General features: G+C 39.7%; 2 protein-coding genes across 5 annotated transcripts in view; both read right to left on the bottom strand.

The window, feature by feature from the left end:
- Positions 1-8,387, bottom strand: part of MYRFL (myelin regulatory factor like) — a 109,043-nt gene extending 100,656 nt beyond the window's left edge. The window contains exon 1 of the mRNA XM_064491531.1: positions 5,466-8,387. Coding sequence (XP_064347601.1) covers positions 5,466-5,511 — 46 coding nt within the window. The 5' untranslated portion in view covers positions 5,512-8,387. The remainder of the gene's footprint in view (positions 1-5,465) is intronic.
- Positions 8,388-16,202: 7,815 nt separating this feature from the next.
- The window catches only part of RAB3IP (RAB3A interacting protein), a 44,661-nt gene continuing 43,439 nt past the window's right edge, over positions 16,203-17,424 (bottom strand). For all 4 annotated transcript variants that reach the window (XM_064491535.1, XM_010986389.3, XM_064491534.1 and 1 more), the window contains one exon: positions 16,203-16,555. In XM_064491535.1, coding sequence (XP_064347605.1) covers positions 16,473-16,555 — 83 coding nt within the window. In that variant the 3' untranslated portion in view covers positions 16,203-16,472. The remainder of the gene's footprint in view (positions 16,556-17,424) is intronic.

The raw sequence follows: 17,424 nt of genomic DNA, 5'->3' as shown, positions 1-17,424 counted from the left end.
CTTAGGTTTTACTGGGACAGAACGACGAGGGCATAAGGATGCCGGTTATGTGAGAGGGCGAGAAAGCAATGGTCCCAAAGTAAAAGAAAGACAAAGATGGAGAGCCTGAGAGGAGGCCAAAGATAATCTTCACCTGCAACGCAGCCGTGCCCAGGGCCAGCCCTCTACGCTGCGTCCATCTGCTCAGAGTTCTGATTCCAATCAGAGTTCAGGAGCATCAACCAGTCAGGGTTGGTTTCACTTTTGGAGAAGCCCTGTGCAGGCACTGCTTAAGATATTTATGACTTTAATTCTGGTAACAGTAGAATCTGATGCTCTCTACCAACTGGCAGCACTTTGTCTTAATTGCCTCTGTTTTTCACCAAAAGTTTCCGCTACTGGGCAAGCTTTTCTTCTTCTTCCCATGTTTGAACTTACTGCGTTCTCTGAACCTAGAATTCAAACTGTTGAAAAGAATTGTCTGTGCACTGTCGTTCACTCTTTTATTCTATCAATATTACTGGGTGGCTACTGGGGTGGACATCATACAGGCAGGCACCTTTCCAAGCTGCATCTCTCACACACAGTCCTGCCCACGCTTCCTTGGGGCCGGCTTGGATCCATTCCCTGTGGGTCTGTCCCTTCAGTCACTGATTTTCTGCCCCAGAACCTTCAGCATTTTCTTCATTTTCCTAAAAACTTGGGACCTCCATAGTGCTCCTGTCCTCATGGGCAGAAGATGTTTTTGCCCATCGTGCGTCCCTACCACCTTATTTTAAGTAAACATTAAAAGTCTCGAGCAGAGGGAGGAGGGCAGACAAGTATTTTGAAGCTTGTGTGGCAGCAGCTTCTGGAAGGGACCGTTCGTCCCCTTAGATCTCGGGAGCTGTCCTGTGGGTCCTGGCCGCCCGCGGCTTCTGGTTCTGGAAGCTGCCCCTCAGCCCCCAAATTTGAACGGGTGGGTGGGAGTTTCTTCAGCTGGTTTCCCTCTTGTGCTTTCCCATGTGACCTACACTCAGTACTGCTGGCCCTTCGTGTCCGCAGGTTCCACATCTGTGGATTTCAACCAACCGGGGATGGAAAATGTTCAGGGGAAAAAAAAATCCCAGAAAGTTCTAAAAAGCAGAACTTGGTTCTGCCCCACACTGGCAACTATTCGCATAGCATCCGCATGGTATTAGGCATTATAAATGATCTAGAGTGTCATATAAGGGACTTGAGCATTTGTGGACTTTGCTATCAGAGGAGTCCTGGAACCAGTCCCCCCAGCTGCTGAGGGACAGCTGTATGTAGTTTTTCCCACTCTGCTCAGTCAGGGCAGGATTCTCCCCTTGCTGTCATGATAAAGCCAACAAGCGTTTGTGAACCTACTTCAGGACATTATGGAGAGGGTGAGCTAAACAGTTTCTCACCAACTTAAAAAATTTCCTCTTTAAGAGAAATATAATGAACAAGAAAATGTTCTTCTCTAATCAGTTTTCATAAATTGTCCTAAAAAGCTGGGAAATCAAAGATGAATGCTCTGACATCACAGTAGTCCAAAAGAAACACTCACGAAGAAACAAACTAAGAACGTGAGGTCGCAGCTGTCACAAACAGGTGACGTAAACTGAGGAATGGGATTTACTGTACTTCGTTTCCTGTCCCTTTTCCACCAGGTTGGTTGATGTAAGAATTAAATGAGATAATGAATGTATAGTGAACGGAACAGTGCTTGACGCAGGGTAAATGTTATTAATCTGGTTCAAACTTAAGATAAAACAAAGTCCAAGAAAACGGACTTAAAACATGGCATGTGTTAAAGGATGTACATTTTTACAAAGATAAAATCATAATTTATACAGATATAAGATGAATACTTGTCAAAGATTTTTATTTACTTAATGAAGGAAGCAGGAAGATGTTACCACTGGTTCAAGGAGAATTCAAATTGTTGTAAAAGTAAGTAAGAGGGGTAAATAGATTACATACATACATACATACATACATACACACACAGACAGAGACATAGACACATAGATCTATGTAGGTATACAGATATAGACACGTAAGTAGACAGATCATCTATATCTGCATATACCATGGGATGAATTTACAAATAAATGGGAAACTGGGTTTTACTGGAACTATTGATCCCCCTAAGGACATCATTAATACACCTATCGATCGATAGACAAAAATCACTGCATTGATATCAGTTATCTACAACTTACAGAGTTTCAAAATAGCTCTAAGACAATGAATAGTGAAAAAATTCCATAGAATCTGGTAGCCCAGAGGATATGATTCAGGCATAGTTTTCTACAGAAGACACACCTAGTAATCTTTTTTTTTTTAATCCATGTCAATGCCTTTTCCGATTTTTCTTTACACAGAAAAGAAACTCTTAAACGGAAGTTTTTCCATTATTTAAGATGACCTGATTATGACATAATGCATTCCAATTTTGAAGCACTTAGATAATAAAGTTTAAAGAGGAAAATTAAAATCTCTATATTCCTCCCACTAAGAGCTAACTACTGTTAATGCCTGCGGTGTGTTCTCCAAGTTGTTCCTATGTATATATGTGTGCATGTGTGTATATATAGTAACTGTTTTCAGATCAGTTTTAATAAACTTTGTTCTAGAAAAAATATATATTTTCAACTGTATCATATATACCAGTTTGTAATCCACTTTCTCCCTTTATATCATAAACATTTTTCCTTATCACCATCTTTTTTTAATAGCTGCAAAATATTCAATTATATGGAAGAACCATAACTTATTTAACTAACCCACCTCTATTAGAAATTTAAGTTGTAACCAATATTTAGTTATTATAAATAAAACAGTGTGCCTCTCTTCTGACAGCCTTTCTCTTGCAGCGGTATCAGCTTTGCTGAAAAAGCCAAACATTTCGCATGGTCTCTGAGTCTCCGGTGGATGGTGGGATTCCCAGGGAACCTGATCCATCCCTTCTGCGTTAGCGAATGGCCCTACCTGTTGCATCAGTGGCAGCTGGGGATCTGAATAGAGTGAGAACTGCCAGCAACCTGGAAACACCTTTGTTCTTGTCATTTTCCTGTGACACACCATAAAGATTTAGGCACTTCTGAAGGTTTAAAACAAAAACTAAGGTCAGCATGAGCTTTGACATTCAAGGCCATTTAATTCACGATACTACTGTCAGTCCAGATACTTCTTAATACTAAAGTGTTCATAAGAAAAAATATATTATTTAGGATTTAGTTTCTAGAATGAAGAATCTGAGGACACAATGAAAAAAAATAGCTTTCCGGTGGGTAATCAATTGTGAAAACTTTTCTTGCTTTTCAGACGTTGATTTTTCAATATGAGTTTGCATTTAATTGGAACCGGTCCCCCTTGTGAGAATATACCTAGTTTTACTGTCTTCATTCTAAGGAGTATTTGAGAAAGGAAATCATAATCTAAGGGAAACACTTCAAAACCCTCCAAGCTACCGTTTAAAAGAGGAGGTTGTTGGACTTGGCACACAGTCAGTGATCGATGTTTACTGAATAAGTAATAAAAAATTGACAACCAGCTGTGTGATTTTCAGGGGGAGGGGAATCACTTAAGCTAGTACTTCCGTTTCTTTGTTTCCAACGCTTACCACCTTTTCCATCTATTCATTCAAAGATAATGTAAGAAAAACACTGTTTTATATTCTTTCCATGGAGAAATTACTCCTCTCTAGTGAAGAAGGTTTCAAAAGGAGCTACAGCATTCAGTTTGGGCTAAGAAAGAATCTATAATAATAATCATAATGATCATAATCAGATTTTGTAACAAGCTAAAGAGAGGATTGAGGGCTTGTGAAAAAAAACATTCCCAAAGACCTCTGAAAATAGCATAAACAAAGACAGCATAGGGAACCGGGAGGTATAATAATGCTTCCAGAACACAGAAGGTAGACCAGATGAACTTTGCAGGTCTTCCCCAGCTCTGGAAAGAAATCAAGTTGACTTTGTGCCTTTATAAGATGAATTGGTGGTTTCTCTAAAATAAAGCTCTCATAACTGTAGCTTGGAGCTTGCTACCTACAGCTCAAATGAAAGTTACACAGGATATAAACTCAGGCAACAACAATCGAGCAACTGGTGTGCCTACTGTGTGACCCAGGTGGACACACTGCCTTGGGCACTGTCGGACGTGAACACGATGGGATGGATCACACGGCTGAAATAACACAATCGTTCTCTTGGTCGTATATTTCCTTCTTGCCACATCTGGCAAAGACCGAGCCACAGGACACTCTGTAATGTGCTAATTCCTTCTGTGTCCTTTTTTATTTTTTAAGATTTTACTTATAAGTGATATCATATGGCATTTTTCTTTCTCTTTCCTGTCCACTTCACTTAGAATGACCGTCTTCAGGTCCACTTTTTTTTTTTAAATGGAGGTACTGGGAATTGAACCCAGGACCCTGGGCTTGCAAGGCATGTGCACTACCACTGAGCTATACCCACCCTCCTGTGCTAGTTCCTTCTGACAGTGACCCAGAATCTCACTGTTTCTTTGGTACAAACACTCTTTAGTGTTTGGCACTGTTTGGCGTGGGGTCAATTCCATTCAACCTTTAAATGTCTACTATTTTCAGGCACTTTACTAATCACAAGAAACGCCAAAAGCGCTTTCTCAGTATGCTGCTAACTGCCCTCTGGATTCTGTCGGCGAGCAGGTCTGCCCTCGATTCCTCTTATACCCTCCTGGGAAATACCTCAAGATGTGCAAAAGCTCTGGCCACATTTCCCTTCCCATGGAAGCCTGGCCTGAAGTCTCCCAATGGCTCCCCTAAAAGGTGTCACAAGAAGCCAAGCCCTTCCTGACATTTTCAACAGGCTCACCATTAGAATATAAACCCAACTAAAGATGAGAAATGCTACTGCCATCTCAGGTTTTTAGAAAAAAGGAAAATCTATGGAAACACATCCCATAGTAAGCCTCACCCTTGGAGAAAAAGATACTTAATCTCACAAACAAATCATCATTCAATAGGGACACATTTGTAAAGCATTATGAAGAACAAAGATGGGAATGGGGGAAGAGGGGCTCCTTTGCTGTTCAGCTGTTTCGTATTTAATTATCCTAAAAGAAAAACTGTCTTAAGTAAACTCTTACATTTTTCTTGTGCTATGTTCAATAATTTTAGACGTAAGGAAAGTCTAGTTTTATGGAACATAGAGGATTATAAAAAAAATTAAATCTAGCGCAGGACAGCGATAAATAGTAGTAACATAGACATGCTGGCCTCTTGATTCTCTTAACAACCAAGCTGTAAGAAAGAAATTCTGAATTTTATAAAATCACCATCTATACCATGATTTTTTGCTATGAACATGGCAACGAAACCTGCGCTTCTGACTTCAAGACAGTTAATATGATAGCATTTCTTTCAAGGCCAGGGTTAAGTGAATTCCCAAAAGGTGAGAGAGTCACAGCGAGCAATGCCATTTCTCCGATATTGGAAATGGGCCTCTTACCTTCAAAGAACTGTTGCAGGGCCTCGTTTTCGCCCACCACATCCATGGTGCCGTGGTCCTGGTAACGCTTCCTCCAAGAGCCAGGCTTATCCGACTTCAGGAAGTAAGTGCAGTCCTCTCGGCTGGAAGCCTACAAGTGGTCTTGAAAAATCTGCATTTTCTTTTTACTGGAGTGAAGTGTATCTTCAGCCATCGAGTCGCGCCCAGAAAGGTGGTCAAGTTTTCAAAAGTAATTATAAAACCAGAAGGATATGTGACTCTGCAGAAGGAAGATTCATGAGGAGGGAAGTGGCAGCAAATCTATCTATCTTACTACAGGGAACTGTTTCTGCTCTGCCTTTCGCCTTTGTTTTAAGGACCTTTGTCCTTGGTGACACATGTAATTACATAAATGGGCAATAAATACATAGTCTTATCTCCTATTTGTCCTTTTACACCAATATATTTATATCTCTGCCTCCATCAACCAGATCGATTTTGCTAGAACCAAGCAGGAGATACAGGTTTTTTTTTTTTTTTTTTTTTTTTTTTTTTCACCTAGAGAAACAGGGCCAATCAATATAACCACTTCCAGAGATACCTAGAATAGCAGGTCATCTCAACAGGCTCGTGATAATGAAAAGCTAAGATATGTTAAATATTTCTGAATCTACTCACCGTGAAAACTTGCATTCCTAGATACACACCTAGTCCGTACGAGAAGTCCCTCTAACGAGCAAGAAAACTGACCCAACAATTCTTACAACCGCGTGTACAGTTCACCCCTAGCTGGTTTCACTCCTAAATATAACGTCATACCCAAGTGAATGTTTTGTTTTCACTGCTTAGCTAGTAACTTACCCAATAATAGCCTAAGAAGAATATAATTTGGAAATTAAACCAGTCCTTTAGGCTTCTTCCTTTTCCCCTTTTCTCCAACTTTTTATTTTAAAACAATTTTTAACCTCCAGAAAAACTGAAAGAGGAGTACCATGAAACACCCATACGTTCTTCATTTAGATTTATTAATGACTGTTTTTCCCACTCTTGCTTTTTGTCTCTTGATCGATATAGTTTTTTTGGCTGAGCCATCTGAAAATAAGTTGCCGACATCCTGACGCTACCCTTAGAAATAACTCTGTGTACATCTTCTAACAAATAAGGACGTTTTTCCATGTAAGTCACAATATTATTGTTATTATACCCAAGAAATGTAATATTAATTTGATACTAATATCTTATATATAATTTCCACCACTGTGCCAAAAATACCTTTTATGACTCTTGTCTTCTTATCAAGGATCTAATGAATGTTCATGCATTGTCTTTGGTTATGTCTTTCTTAAAATGTAGAGCACTCGCCTTGTCATTTTGATTGGCTGGTTTTTTATAACATGGACACTTGTTTAACAGTCCTGGAGCACTGTCTTATAGAATGTTCCACATTCTGAATTCATCTGCTTGTTTCATTATTGTTAGAATTAGCATGGGTAATGTGCCATGCTTCCTAACAAGAATTTTAAAACTTCACACATAAAAATTGTTTAAACAAAAAAATTAATTTTACCCTGGGGAACAAAAGAAGCAGCTTAGAGTCCTATTTTGAAGGTTACATTGGGCCCCAAATCTTTCAGGACAAGTCATCAAGTTGCTTCAGGAAATGGATTTTCTATTTGTTTTGGTTCAACGTGTGCTAAACTCTCTGCTGGGTGAAGGAAATAAAAGATGTGTGCATTATGGTCCCTGCCTTCACAGGCTCAAAGGTAGGTTATGAGAAAAGCACAAGTAGCAATAACTCAGGTCGGACGTGGATAAGCGCTGGGGTAAGCATCCTAAGAGAATACAAGAAGGAAAGATTAATTTCATCTGGGAGGTTCTGGAAAAGTGTCACAAAGAGCTGGGATTTGAAGAGACATAAACATGGACATATCTTTAAAAACATGAGCAGTGGCTCGGAGGAGAGAAAGCCCTGGAACAGAGACAGGAGTCACGGGGTCTGCATGTTAGAGGGAGCAGTAACAGGTACGATGAAACAGACTGAGAAGGACTTGGGTAGATTTTGAATGTTAGGCTGAATCTAAATTTGATTCCATGCATGTTCGTTCTAAGTATATCTATTGATGATTTCTGTTTGGGAGGTTGTGGTGCCTGATATGTTTAAATCTAATTCAGAAAGACAGCTCTGTTAGAATGTGGTTGGTTGGGGCAGTAATGGAAGTTACACCAGCTGAGACGCCACTGAGGCACCCAGATCGGCAGTAAGAAAGCCTGAAGATGCTACAGAACCAAGAAGAGTTTGCTACTGATGGATATGGGGAGCAAGGGAGAAATCAAATGTGATTTTTAAAGGGGATTTTTACAGCTTTGGGTGCAGTATGAATTAAGATGTCTAAAACATGTAGCCTATGGCTAAACTCCAAGAGAAGCTCCCAGCCAAGTTTTCTGGAAACCATTGAAAGGGAAGCCACCACACTATATCCACTGCCAAATGATGACTCTGGCTCTGGTCCAACAGTTCACCCAGAGACTTCACATGGTCAGCAGCAGAGTAATGAGTGACAGGAAGGAAGAAATTAGATTCCAGCTAATAAGCCGAGAGACAAAGGTTAGAACTGGAGTCCCAAGCTCAAATAATTATAGGGCCAGGCAGATAAGTGAGTAAAATAGGTCAAAATAAGCAAAAACCACCCAGGCAAGCATATTGATAACTGATAACTGACCCTTAGCCGTGGTGTCAGGGAGACAGTCAGGGGCGGCGGGGCAGAGAGCAAACCAGCTAAGGGCGGAGCCACCCAGCAGGCGGAGCCTCTCAGGTTCCTCCACGTGCTGCCACTCCAGCGTGTGGGCTCAGCGCTGTTGAAAGGGCCAACTCTAAAAGAGAAACTGGAAATTCAGATTTTAGTTTTAAATCTCATTTTTAAATGTTGCCACCAATCTGTTTAAAAACAAATAGACAGACAAGAAACAATAAACCAAAAACATTGTCCGGGGCAAATAGCACACACGTGAAAACAATTCCATCTTCAGGTTGTAACATCCGGGCTAGAGGCTAAATTACAACCACCAACAGGGCTTGAAGGAGGCAAAGCGGATGTATAAGAAAGTTGTTGGAAGGGCTAGAAAATAGATCTATATTAATTAATAAGTCCAGGGCACACAGCTGAGCACAATGCAGCCGGTGGCACCTGGCATTTAAGTGGAAATTTCTCCCTCTCAGTGAACAACAAATATGACCCGTATTTCCTTGATTATGGTCTTTTCATCTCTAACATTTTCCAGTTCTATTGGGCATCCCATTTTGCACAAGTTGGGTGAAGATTCATTCTTCCGAAGAGCAATCTAATGAAGCTGTCATTTGGATTTGTTTCGGTGCTAATGTTTCCTGAAAACACCAACAGATGACTAGGTCAGATCCGAGCTGCTGTGGTTACATCTGGGCAGGTAATGATGGAAACCTCGCCTCTCCTAGACTGTCCAAGACCTGCAGCTCCAGAATTCTCATATTCATCCCACAGCCCTTCCTCTTGAGGTTCGAGGGTTCGTGGACTTGGACTTCCTTGATAGCTGAGGGGTTTCTATTCTTCTTTCTACTTCAGCAAGCTAGCTCCTCTTCTCTGATTTTTTTTTCTCATTTTAAAAAGATTCATGAGTTGTTTTCCAAGCTGATTTTTATCGTTATTTTTTTGTAAACAATCACCACTATGGAAATTTGATGATTTACTGTTGAGTTTGGATTTTTTTTTTTTTCCTAAGTGTGATGGGAGGCCAGGAGAGGACATTAAGCAGGGATGTGACATTCTGATTTTTGTTTTCAAAAGATCATGCTGGCTGCTGTGTCCGTAACTGTAGAGGGACAGGAGTGGAAGCAAGGATAAGAGATTATCGCAGGAGTCCAGGTGGAAGACGATGATGGCTTGGAACGAGTGGAGGTGTGGACACGGAGAGGAGTGGATGGATCCAAGGTATGTTTTAGAAAGAGTTGATGGGACTTGCTGATGGGTTGGACTGGGGTGGTGGTGACAGAAACAGAGGAATCAAGAAGAAGCCCTAGATTGTTGCTTTAGCAACTGGGCAAGTGTTCAGTCATGTCAGATTTGAGATGTCCATTTGAAATTCAAGTGGATTAGCCTGAGTAGAAAGATGGATACAAGAGTCTGGAGCTAGAGAAGGGACAATGCTAGGGCTGGAGATGCAGAGTTATGAGCAATAGTTATACAGACAGCTTTAATTTTTTTAATTTTAAAAAAAATTTTAAATTTTTTGAGTTTTTAAAGCCATAGGCCTAGATGAGATGATCTAAAGACTATTCAGATAAAGACAAAGAGCCCAGGGCAAAAATCTGGGAAGTCCAGTATTTAACAGCTGAGCTGAGAAACAGCCAGCTAGAGCTTGACCAGAGCCGTCACAGAAAACCCCAAATTTCCAACCACGGCTTGCAAAGACCTACACGGTCTGACCCTGCCTCTCTTACCACTCACCCACCACCAGCTGCACACTAGGTCTCCTCGCCGTTTTTTCGTTTCTTCCTCGGTGTTTTGCACCAGCCTTAAAACGCTCTCCTGCTCGCCTCCCTTCTCAGGACTGGGTCTCAGCAGAGCCCCACTTAAAAATGTCACGTCCTAAATGTGGCCTTTCCTCACCACCCAATGTGAAGTAGTCATTCATTCCCTCGCTAGCTCACTAGCCCACGTTAACTGTCTAGGGAGGACTTGTCCCATCTTTTCGCCTTTGTCGCCCTACCCTGAGAGCTCCACGGGAACTGGGACCTCACTGGTCTCATCACTGCTGTACCTCCAGCACCTACAACAGCTCCTGCCACATACGAGACTCTCGAATACGTGTGAATGCATGGATGGGTTTAGTGTGGAGGGATTCTCTCATGCTCGAAGTTCTGCACACGAATCACAGATACTACTGGATCTTTATTTGTCCACATATCAAAGGTGAGAAAGTTGGCTGTCTACTAAGATTGTACTGCATTCCATGAAGAAAATGGGAAAATATTTTCTAGCACCAAAGTTAGTGCAAATACAAATTCACACTGCTTGGGACTCTTGGTTTTAAACATCGTGTCTTATAAGGAAAAAAAATCTACACAGGGAAGAAGACAATGAAGAAAACCTCTGAAAACCAAAGCTTCTGAATAAAGGCAGACCTGTTTTAGACTCTGGAGGCATAAAACAAAAGCACACAGGACGCACATGGTTGGGGGGGGGCAGTGGGAAGGTAGGTGCTTGTAAGTGCTTTTAAGGACTAAGACCCTGGGTTCAGAAAACTAGTTTTCTTCAGTGTAGATGCTCAGTGGAATGCTGTGGGTTGTCACAGAGCTGGGAGGGACCACGGAGAACACCTGACCCAGCCTTTATGGAGGAGTCCAGAGAGGAGTGGCCACCGCCCTTAACTCTCAGTTTCTGGGGACTCAGGCCTGAGCCAGGATGTAGGTCTCCTGAGCAACCTGGGCCAGGTTCTCTCCCCAGCTCTGAACCTAGCTATAGAAACTTATCACAAAGCCTTGCCCTCTTTTTTCAGAATCGGTAATCTAGGCAATTAAATTCTGTCTAGAAATACTCTTATGCACCTAAATTACTCAGCAGCCTAGCTCTTCCTTCTCCCCTGCCTTGTCATTCCAACTGGCTCCTCTGTCCTCCACTAGTATCCTTCTCCGGCTTTTCCTCTCTGTCATGGTCACTCAGTGCCGTACTCCTCTGATTCGAGGACCCCCTAAAGCTCTCATCTGATCCCACAGCTAACTACTCCCAAACTTATCTCCAGGCCTGACCTTAGCACTGAATTTAGACCTGTATCTCCAATACCTACTTAACACCTCCACTTCCATTCTTAGTGGGAATCTCAGTGTGTCAAACACGACATTTTTGCCCCTATTCCACCATATGCAATTTGCCCCATCCCAGATCTTTGCAGCTCAATAAACTTCGGCAATAGCTAAAGCCAAAAGCCTAGGATTCAGAACTGATTTCTCTTCCTCTCTTCCAATTCATCAGCAGGTCCTGTCATCCCTTTTACTTTCCACTTTTATGTAATTGGCCTAAACATAATCCTTGGTTCGTAATACACCTTCAAAGGTCTGTGCATGAAACTATTCATTCATTCGTCCATACATTTACTTCTAATGACAAATGAACCCACCACCCAACCCAGGGCCTAGAACAGTAACCATGACCCACTCATTTATTTGCTGCTCCGCCCCCCTTACCCCACCACACCCAGAAGTAACCCTATCCTGAACTTTGTGCTTGTTACTACCTTGTGGTTTTTAATTAATAGTTTTGTCCCATGTGTATGTGTATGCCTAAGCAATTTTGTTTTAGTAGTTTTCAGAAGTTATGAGAAAAGTATTTGCCACATGCAGTCTTCTGAGAGTTTTGCTTTTTCATTCAATCTATGTTGAGATGCTACACTCCATGTGAGCACACACTTTACCCTCCTGTAGAGGGACTTTGGATTTTTTTTCCAGAACTTTCTTACATATGTGTACTCTGGGGCACTTTGTACAAGTACTTCTCTTGAAATATATGCCTAAAAGTGGAATTGCTGGGCCATGGGTAACAAATGTTCAACTTAAAATAAATGGTTTTTCAGTAAATCCTCCGGTTGGCATTCCCATCAGCAGTATCTGAGCGACCCTACTCACTGCAATTCTCTTCAAAACTTGACTGTGTTGTGCTTTTTAGTTTTTGCCAGCTGGTTGAATTTAAACATGTCACTGAGGTCTTGATTCAGTTTCTCTGATTATTAACAGAAATGAAGGCCTCTTCGTATGTTCATTGGCCTGTATGCACTTCCAATTCTGTGGAAGATCTTTCAGTCTTTTGCCCATTTTCCTGTTAGGTTTTTGTTGTTGATCTGTAGAACTTCTGTATATATTCTTGATACTAATCTATTACTGGTTATGAGCTTTGCAAGTTTCTTCTTATAGTTTGTAGTTTGGCTTTAATATGTCTAAATTAACCATTTATAATGAAGCATAACTATTTCCTTTTATGGTTAAACTTTTATGGTCTCTCCCAGTTCAAGAATCCTTTCTAAAGCAGAATCAGGAAGACATTCACCTAAATTTTTGAAATACATTTCACCTATAACTTTAAATCTATTTTCAACATCAAAAGTTCTGAAGTTTCAGGACACTTAAAACAGTTGTTTTGTGTATGATGTGAGGAAGAGATTCAGTTTCCTATTTTCCTTTTTTTTGGTCAGCTCTACCTAGTTAGTAGTCCTTTCTGTTGGCTCTCTATTCTATTCCACTGGCCATTTTGCCTATTACTGCACTAATGACACACTGTTTAATACTTCAGCCTGATAAAAAAAAGTCCTTCTCATAGGATAAATTATTCCTTTTTCTTCAGAACTGCCTTGATCATCCTTCATCCTTTACTGTGTCACATAAATTTCTATCATTTTGTGAATTTAAGGAGAAATGCTGGGATTTAGCTTGGAGATGCACTAAATTTACGTATCAATTTGAAAATAAATAACATTTTTAATATTCTTTTTACCCATGAAGATAGGATCAGTCTAGTCCTCTTCAATGTCTTTCAGTAAAGTTTTGTAACTTTCTGTACACAGGTCTGGCACATCTTTGGTTAGGTTACTAAGCACTTTGGAATTATGTTTGCAATTGTATGATGTCTTTTTAAAAATTCTATTTTCTAGTTGAGGTTGGTGTATATAATTCACAATTACATATTGAGCCTTTATTTATAGCCACCTTACTAATAATTTGATGGCAGACTTAAAAAAATTTTCTATGTAGACAATCACATTATCGGCAAATACTTTCTACTTTCTCCTTTCCAATCATTATACCTTTATTTTTCTCATCGTGCTGCACAGGCTAACATTTATCGGACAATTTTGAATAAAAGTGAGGACAGGGGTCTTTATTCTACTGTTCATTTCCAAAGGAATGCGTCTAACGTTCGCCTCTTAGGATAGTGTGCATTAGAGGATTTTTGAAGATACCCTTTATGTAGTTGAAAAGTCCTCTTCGATTTACAGATTACTAAAACTTGTTATTATTGAGCATTTTAATCAAATGTTCTTCTGCATCTGTTGATCAGATGGCTTTTCACTTTTGTTCTGTAAAGGCAGCAAGTATTTATAAATTTTCTAGCATGCTATCTTTGTCTTCCTGGAATAAATGCCACCTGCTCAGCGTATTACATTGTTTGCCTTTGTGACATATTTATGACAAAACGTGTCTGTAATCTCTCTTGCGTTGTCCCAATCTGGTTTTACTATCAAGGTTATATTGGTTTCCGACATAGGAGACATGCTGCTTCTATTCTCTAGAAGAACTTAAATAAGATTAGAACGCCCATTCTTTAAAGTTTGGTAAAACCATCTAGGCCTACAAGGAAGTTTTCTTCGTCAGAAAATCCCTAACTCCTTCCTTTCCTTAATAGTGGCCGTGCTGCTCAGGCTTCTCAATTCTTCTTAATCAAAATACAATATATTTTTCTGGGAATTTCCCCTCTTGCATAAATTTTGCAGCTTACTGGCATGTTGTTCATAACATCCGTTAGTGTCTGCAGTGACTTACGCCTTTTCATTCCCACTATGGCTTATCTGCGCGGTTTGTTGTTGTTGTTGTTGTTGTTTTTCCTCCAGGATAAACTTGCCATCTTTTCAAAGGGAATAGCTTTGACGATCCTCTGTTGCATTCTTGTTTTCTACTTCTGCTCCTACCTCCCTCATCTTGTTCTTCTGTAATTTCTTTAATTGGACACTTAGATCATTTTAAAAATACGGATTTAAAGCTATCCATTTTCCCCTGAAGAACTACTTTCCCTGCATCCTTAAACATTCTGATATTTATTCGTTAGCTCTTAGTATTTTTAAATTCCTTCATTTCTATTGTTTCTATCTTCTCATTGTCTTTTTGGTGCAATCAATTTTCAGCATCATGTAGAACCCATCTCTACTCCTAATAAAGGTTTTGACTTAATGTCTGATTTGTCTGATAATAGTATAACCACGCTAGCTTTCTTTAGGCATTTTCCTATCTTTTTTCCATTCTTTTATTTCAACCTTTCTATGTCCTTATGCTGTAATATATATTTTAATTCAATTTGACTATCTTTTTACTGGTGGATTTATCTCACCATCTTACTTTTTATTTTCATATAATACTATTTGTTTCTCTAGGTTTTATTTTTATTTTTTTATTTTTTTGGTCTTTCACTTTTAACTGGTATCTCCATCTTTCCTCTACCAAGATAAGAACTTTAATATATCCTCATGCTCTCTGGTCTCCTCCCATTTCCACTGTGTTGATATTGCAAACATTTTTAGCTACAGATTGCTATGGATATACTTTTTAAAAAAATTCTGTAGTCTTACTTTATATTTATTCTTTTTAAGTTATCAACAAACTTTCCCTAAGTATCTAACCACTTTTCTTCCCCAATTCATAGCATCTCCTGAATTTGTTTCTCTTTATTTTAGTATTTCCTCCAGGAGTGTTTTTAATTTGCATCTTTGTGTGGAAAATCTTCTGAAGCTTTGAAAGACTGAGAGCATGTTTCTTATGCCCTCACATTAGCATAACATATCAGGACATAAAATTCTAGCTTCAAATTTCTGTGCAACTTCAGATCCTTGAGCCGGACATGGTACTGATGGTTTCTACAATACCATTCTCAAATATTCTTTTGTCTGTGGGCTCCCATCCATCCTGGTGATTGAGTCTTCTACAGGTAAAGCTGACCAAATCTTTGAGACAGGATGGAAAACAATACCATCTTCAAGAAACCAGATCTCTCCCACATGCCTGCTGTGAATATAAATTGGTTCAACTTTTCTAGAAGGCAATTTGGCAATGCAGATCACATATTTTAAAATATACATATACCTTGCTTGTCCCAACAATGTTACTGCTAGGCAACTATATGAAGGAAATAACTCAACAATGTTCAGAGAAGTGCGCACAAGGACCCTCATCACAGCATTATGGCACAAAAAAAGCTTAAACCACCTAACCCCCAAAAGCAGTTAGTTAAATTATGGTAACATCCTATAATCAAAACCTTATGGTGATTTATATTTGTGGAATATTTAATATTCAAGCAAAAAAGTCTACTTTTGTTTCAGAAATATACGTATGTAGGTAGGAAATTATCCGAAAGCCTGTTCTTCAAAGATAGTAAGAGCAGCTTTCTCTAGATGGAGAGACCACAGTGGCTTCTCATTTCTTCTTTTTGCTTTTCTGTACTTACTGTATTTCTACCCGGGAACTATTTACTTTTATAAACAGCATTAGTAAACAGTTTCTCCTTTGCGTGCATTACTCTTTCAGCCCACACCCCTTCAAACTCCCTTGAGCACACATCCAGCTCTTAATTTATCTTTACATCCTTTCAGCGCCCACTGCAGTGCTCAACGTATACAAAGTTTAAGTGTATTACATCAAGAATGCACCTCCAGGATAAAATGTGACTGTCCTCTATTATATTTAATGAATCGCCGTAATAAAAGGATTCTTTAAATTACAGAGAACAGAATGATTAAAACAGTAACTTTCTTTTCAGAAGCAGAAATCTTTCTTTAAAGAAAATCTTTTGAAGCCAAACATATAAAACAAAAATTGAGCCATTCTACTGGGGGACAGAAGCTGATCCCGTCCACTCAGCCTTCTTCCTCATCCCTCAAAGGCTGCTGTGCAGTTTGAAAACTACAATTCAATACATTCAGCTGACCCTTTACGCCATGTCAGAGCTAGAAGAGAAAGCGAAAACACACTCAACCTAACATTTATTTATTTAGCTTTTTTTGCAACTATAAATTACAATCACTAGTACACCTGTAATTCTTTATAATGTGTTCTACTAAAGAATAAGCAAACACAGCATAGGTCAGTTTAAAAGAAATCACAGTACTTCTTAGTGTAATTTGCAAAAGAGGGAAAAAGTCTTGGACCCACTCCTTGGAAATAAATATCAGGTAACCATAAAAATATCCAGCCGTTTTCCAGGTATTCAGGGAGGTTCATGCACGGTCCCAGGCAGAGCATCAGAGTTCTTCTTTGAAATATCCCAGCTTTGCCAATGACATCTCTTTTCTCAACTGCATCACTTCCCAGAACATCTGATCAACTATACAAACAGAAAAGAGAAATACATAAATCATAAAATGCCATCCTGATTATTTTTAATCTCTTTCACTGAAAATTTAAGATTAGCTGAAATGCCAATAGGGCATTTCCTAATGACGTACCTAACACGCAGACATTCCATCACTATTTCACATTAACGTTTTCTTGTATTTGTGAGCATCCCAGTTTTATCAATGAATAAGCAGTATTTACTGATTTTCCACAGCAGTTTGTTAGACAGATCAATGACTACTGGTTTAGCCCAAAGGAAGCAGGCATCTCAGTGTCCTCAGCAAACAGCAACGCTGCTGCCTGCCTGAGGAACCATGCTCAGCGCTCGATTACACAACAGTTATTTCTGACTTACAGACCTTCTTGCTCTACTTTGCTACATACTGGCCCTTTCACTCTTCACTAAAACCAACAGAGTAAATAGGGGTGAAAAAAAAAGGAAAACAAGACAGTCCAGAGGATTTAGTAGCATTCTTTGTAATAACAGGGAAAGGTTTTGTGTATGGCTCAATTAGACATAAAAATACATGCAGAGGATAAGCTGTAAATTTCAATTATCTCTGCTTTTTTAAGTCCCTTCTATAAGCGGGAAAAAGTTGGTATTACGTTTCAGATAATAAAAGGTCTTCCTCTGACGTATCAGATTAGACTGATTTAGATCAGTGGTTCTCAGTCAGGGAGACTGCATCCCCCGGTGTGCATTTGGCAATGTCTGGATGCATTTCTCATTACCAGCGTCTATTGAGTAAAACAGGGATGCTGTTAAACAGCCTCCAATGCACAAGGGAGCCTCCTACAATGAAGCATTATCCAGCTTAAAATGTTAAGCACAGTCCTGAGGCCGAGAAAGCCTGCTTT

This window comes from Camelus dromedarius, chromosome 11 (genome assembly GCF_036321535.1).
Source record: "Camelus dromedarius isolate mCamDro1 chromosome 11, mCamDro1.pat, whole genome shotgun sequence".
Taxonomy (NCBI): domain Eukaryota; kingdom Metazoa; phylum Chordata; class Mammalia; order Artiodactyla; family Camelidae; genus Camelus; species Camelus dromedarius.
This window is presented reverse-complemented; position numbering and strand designations above follow the sequence as displayed.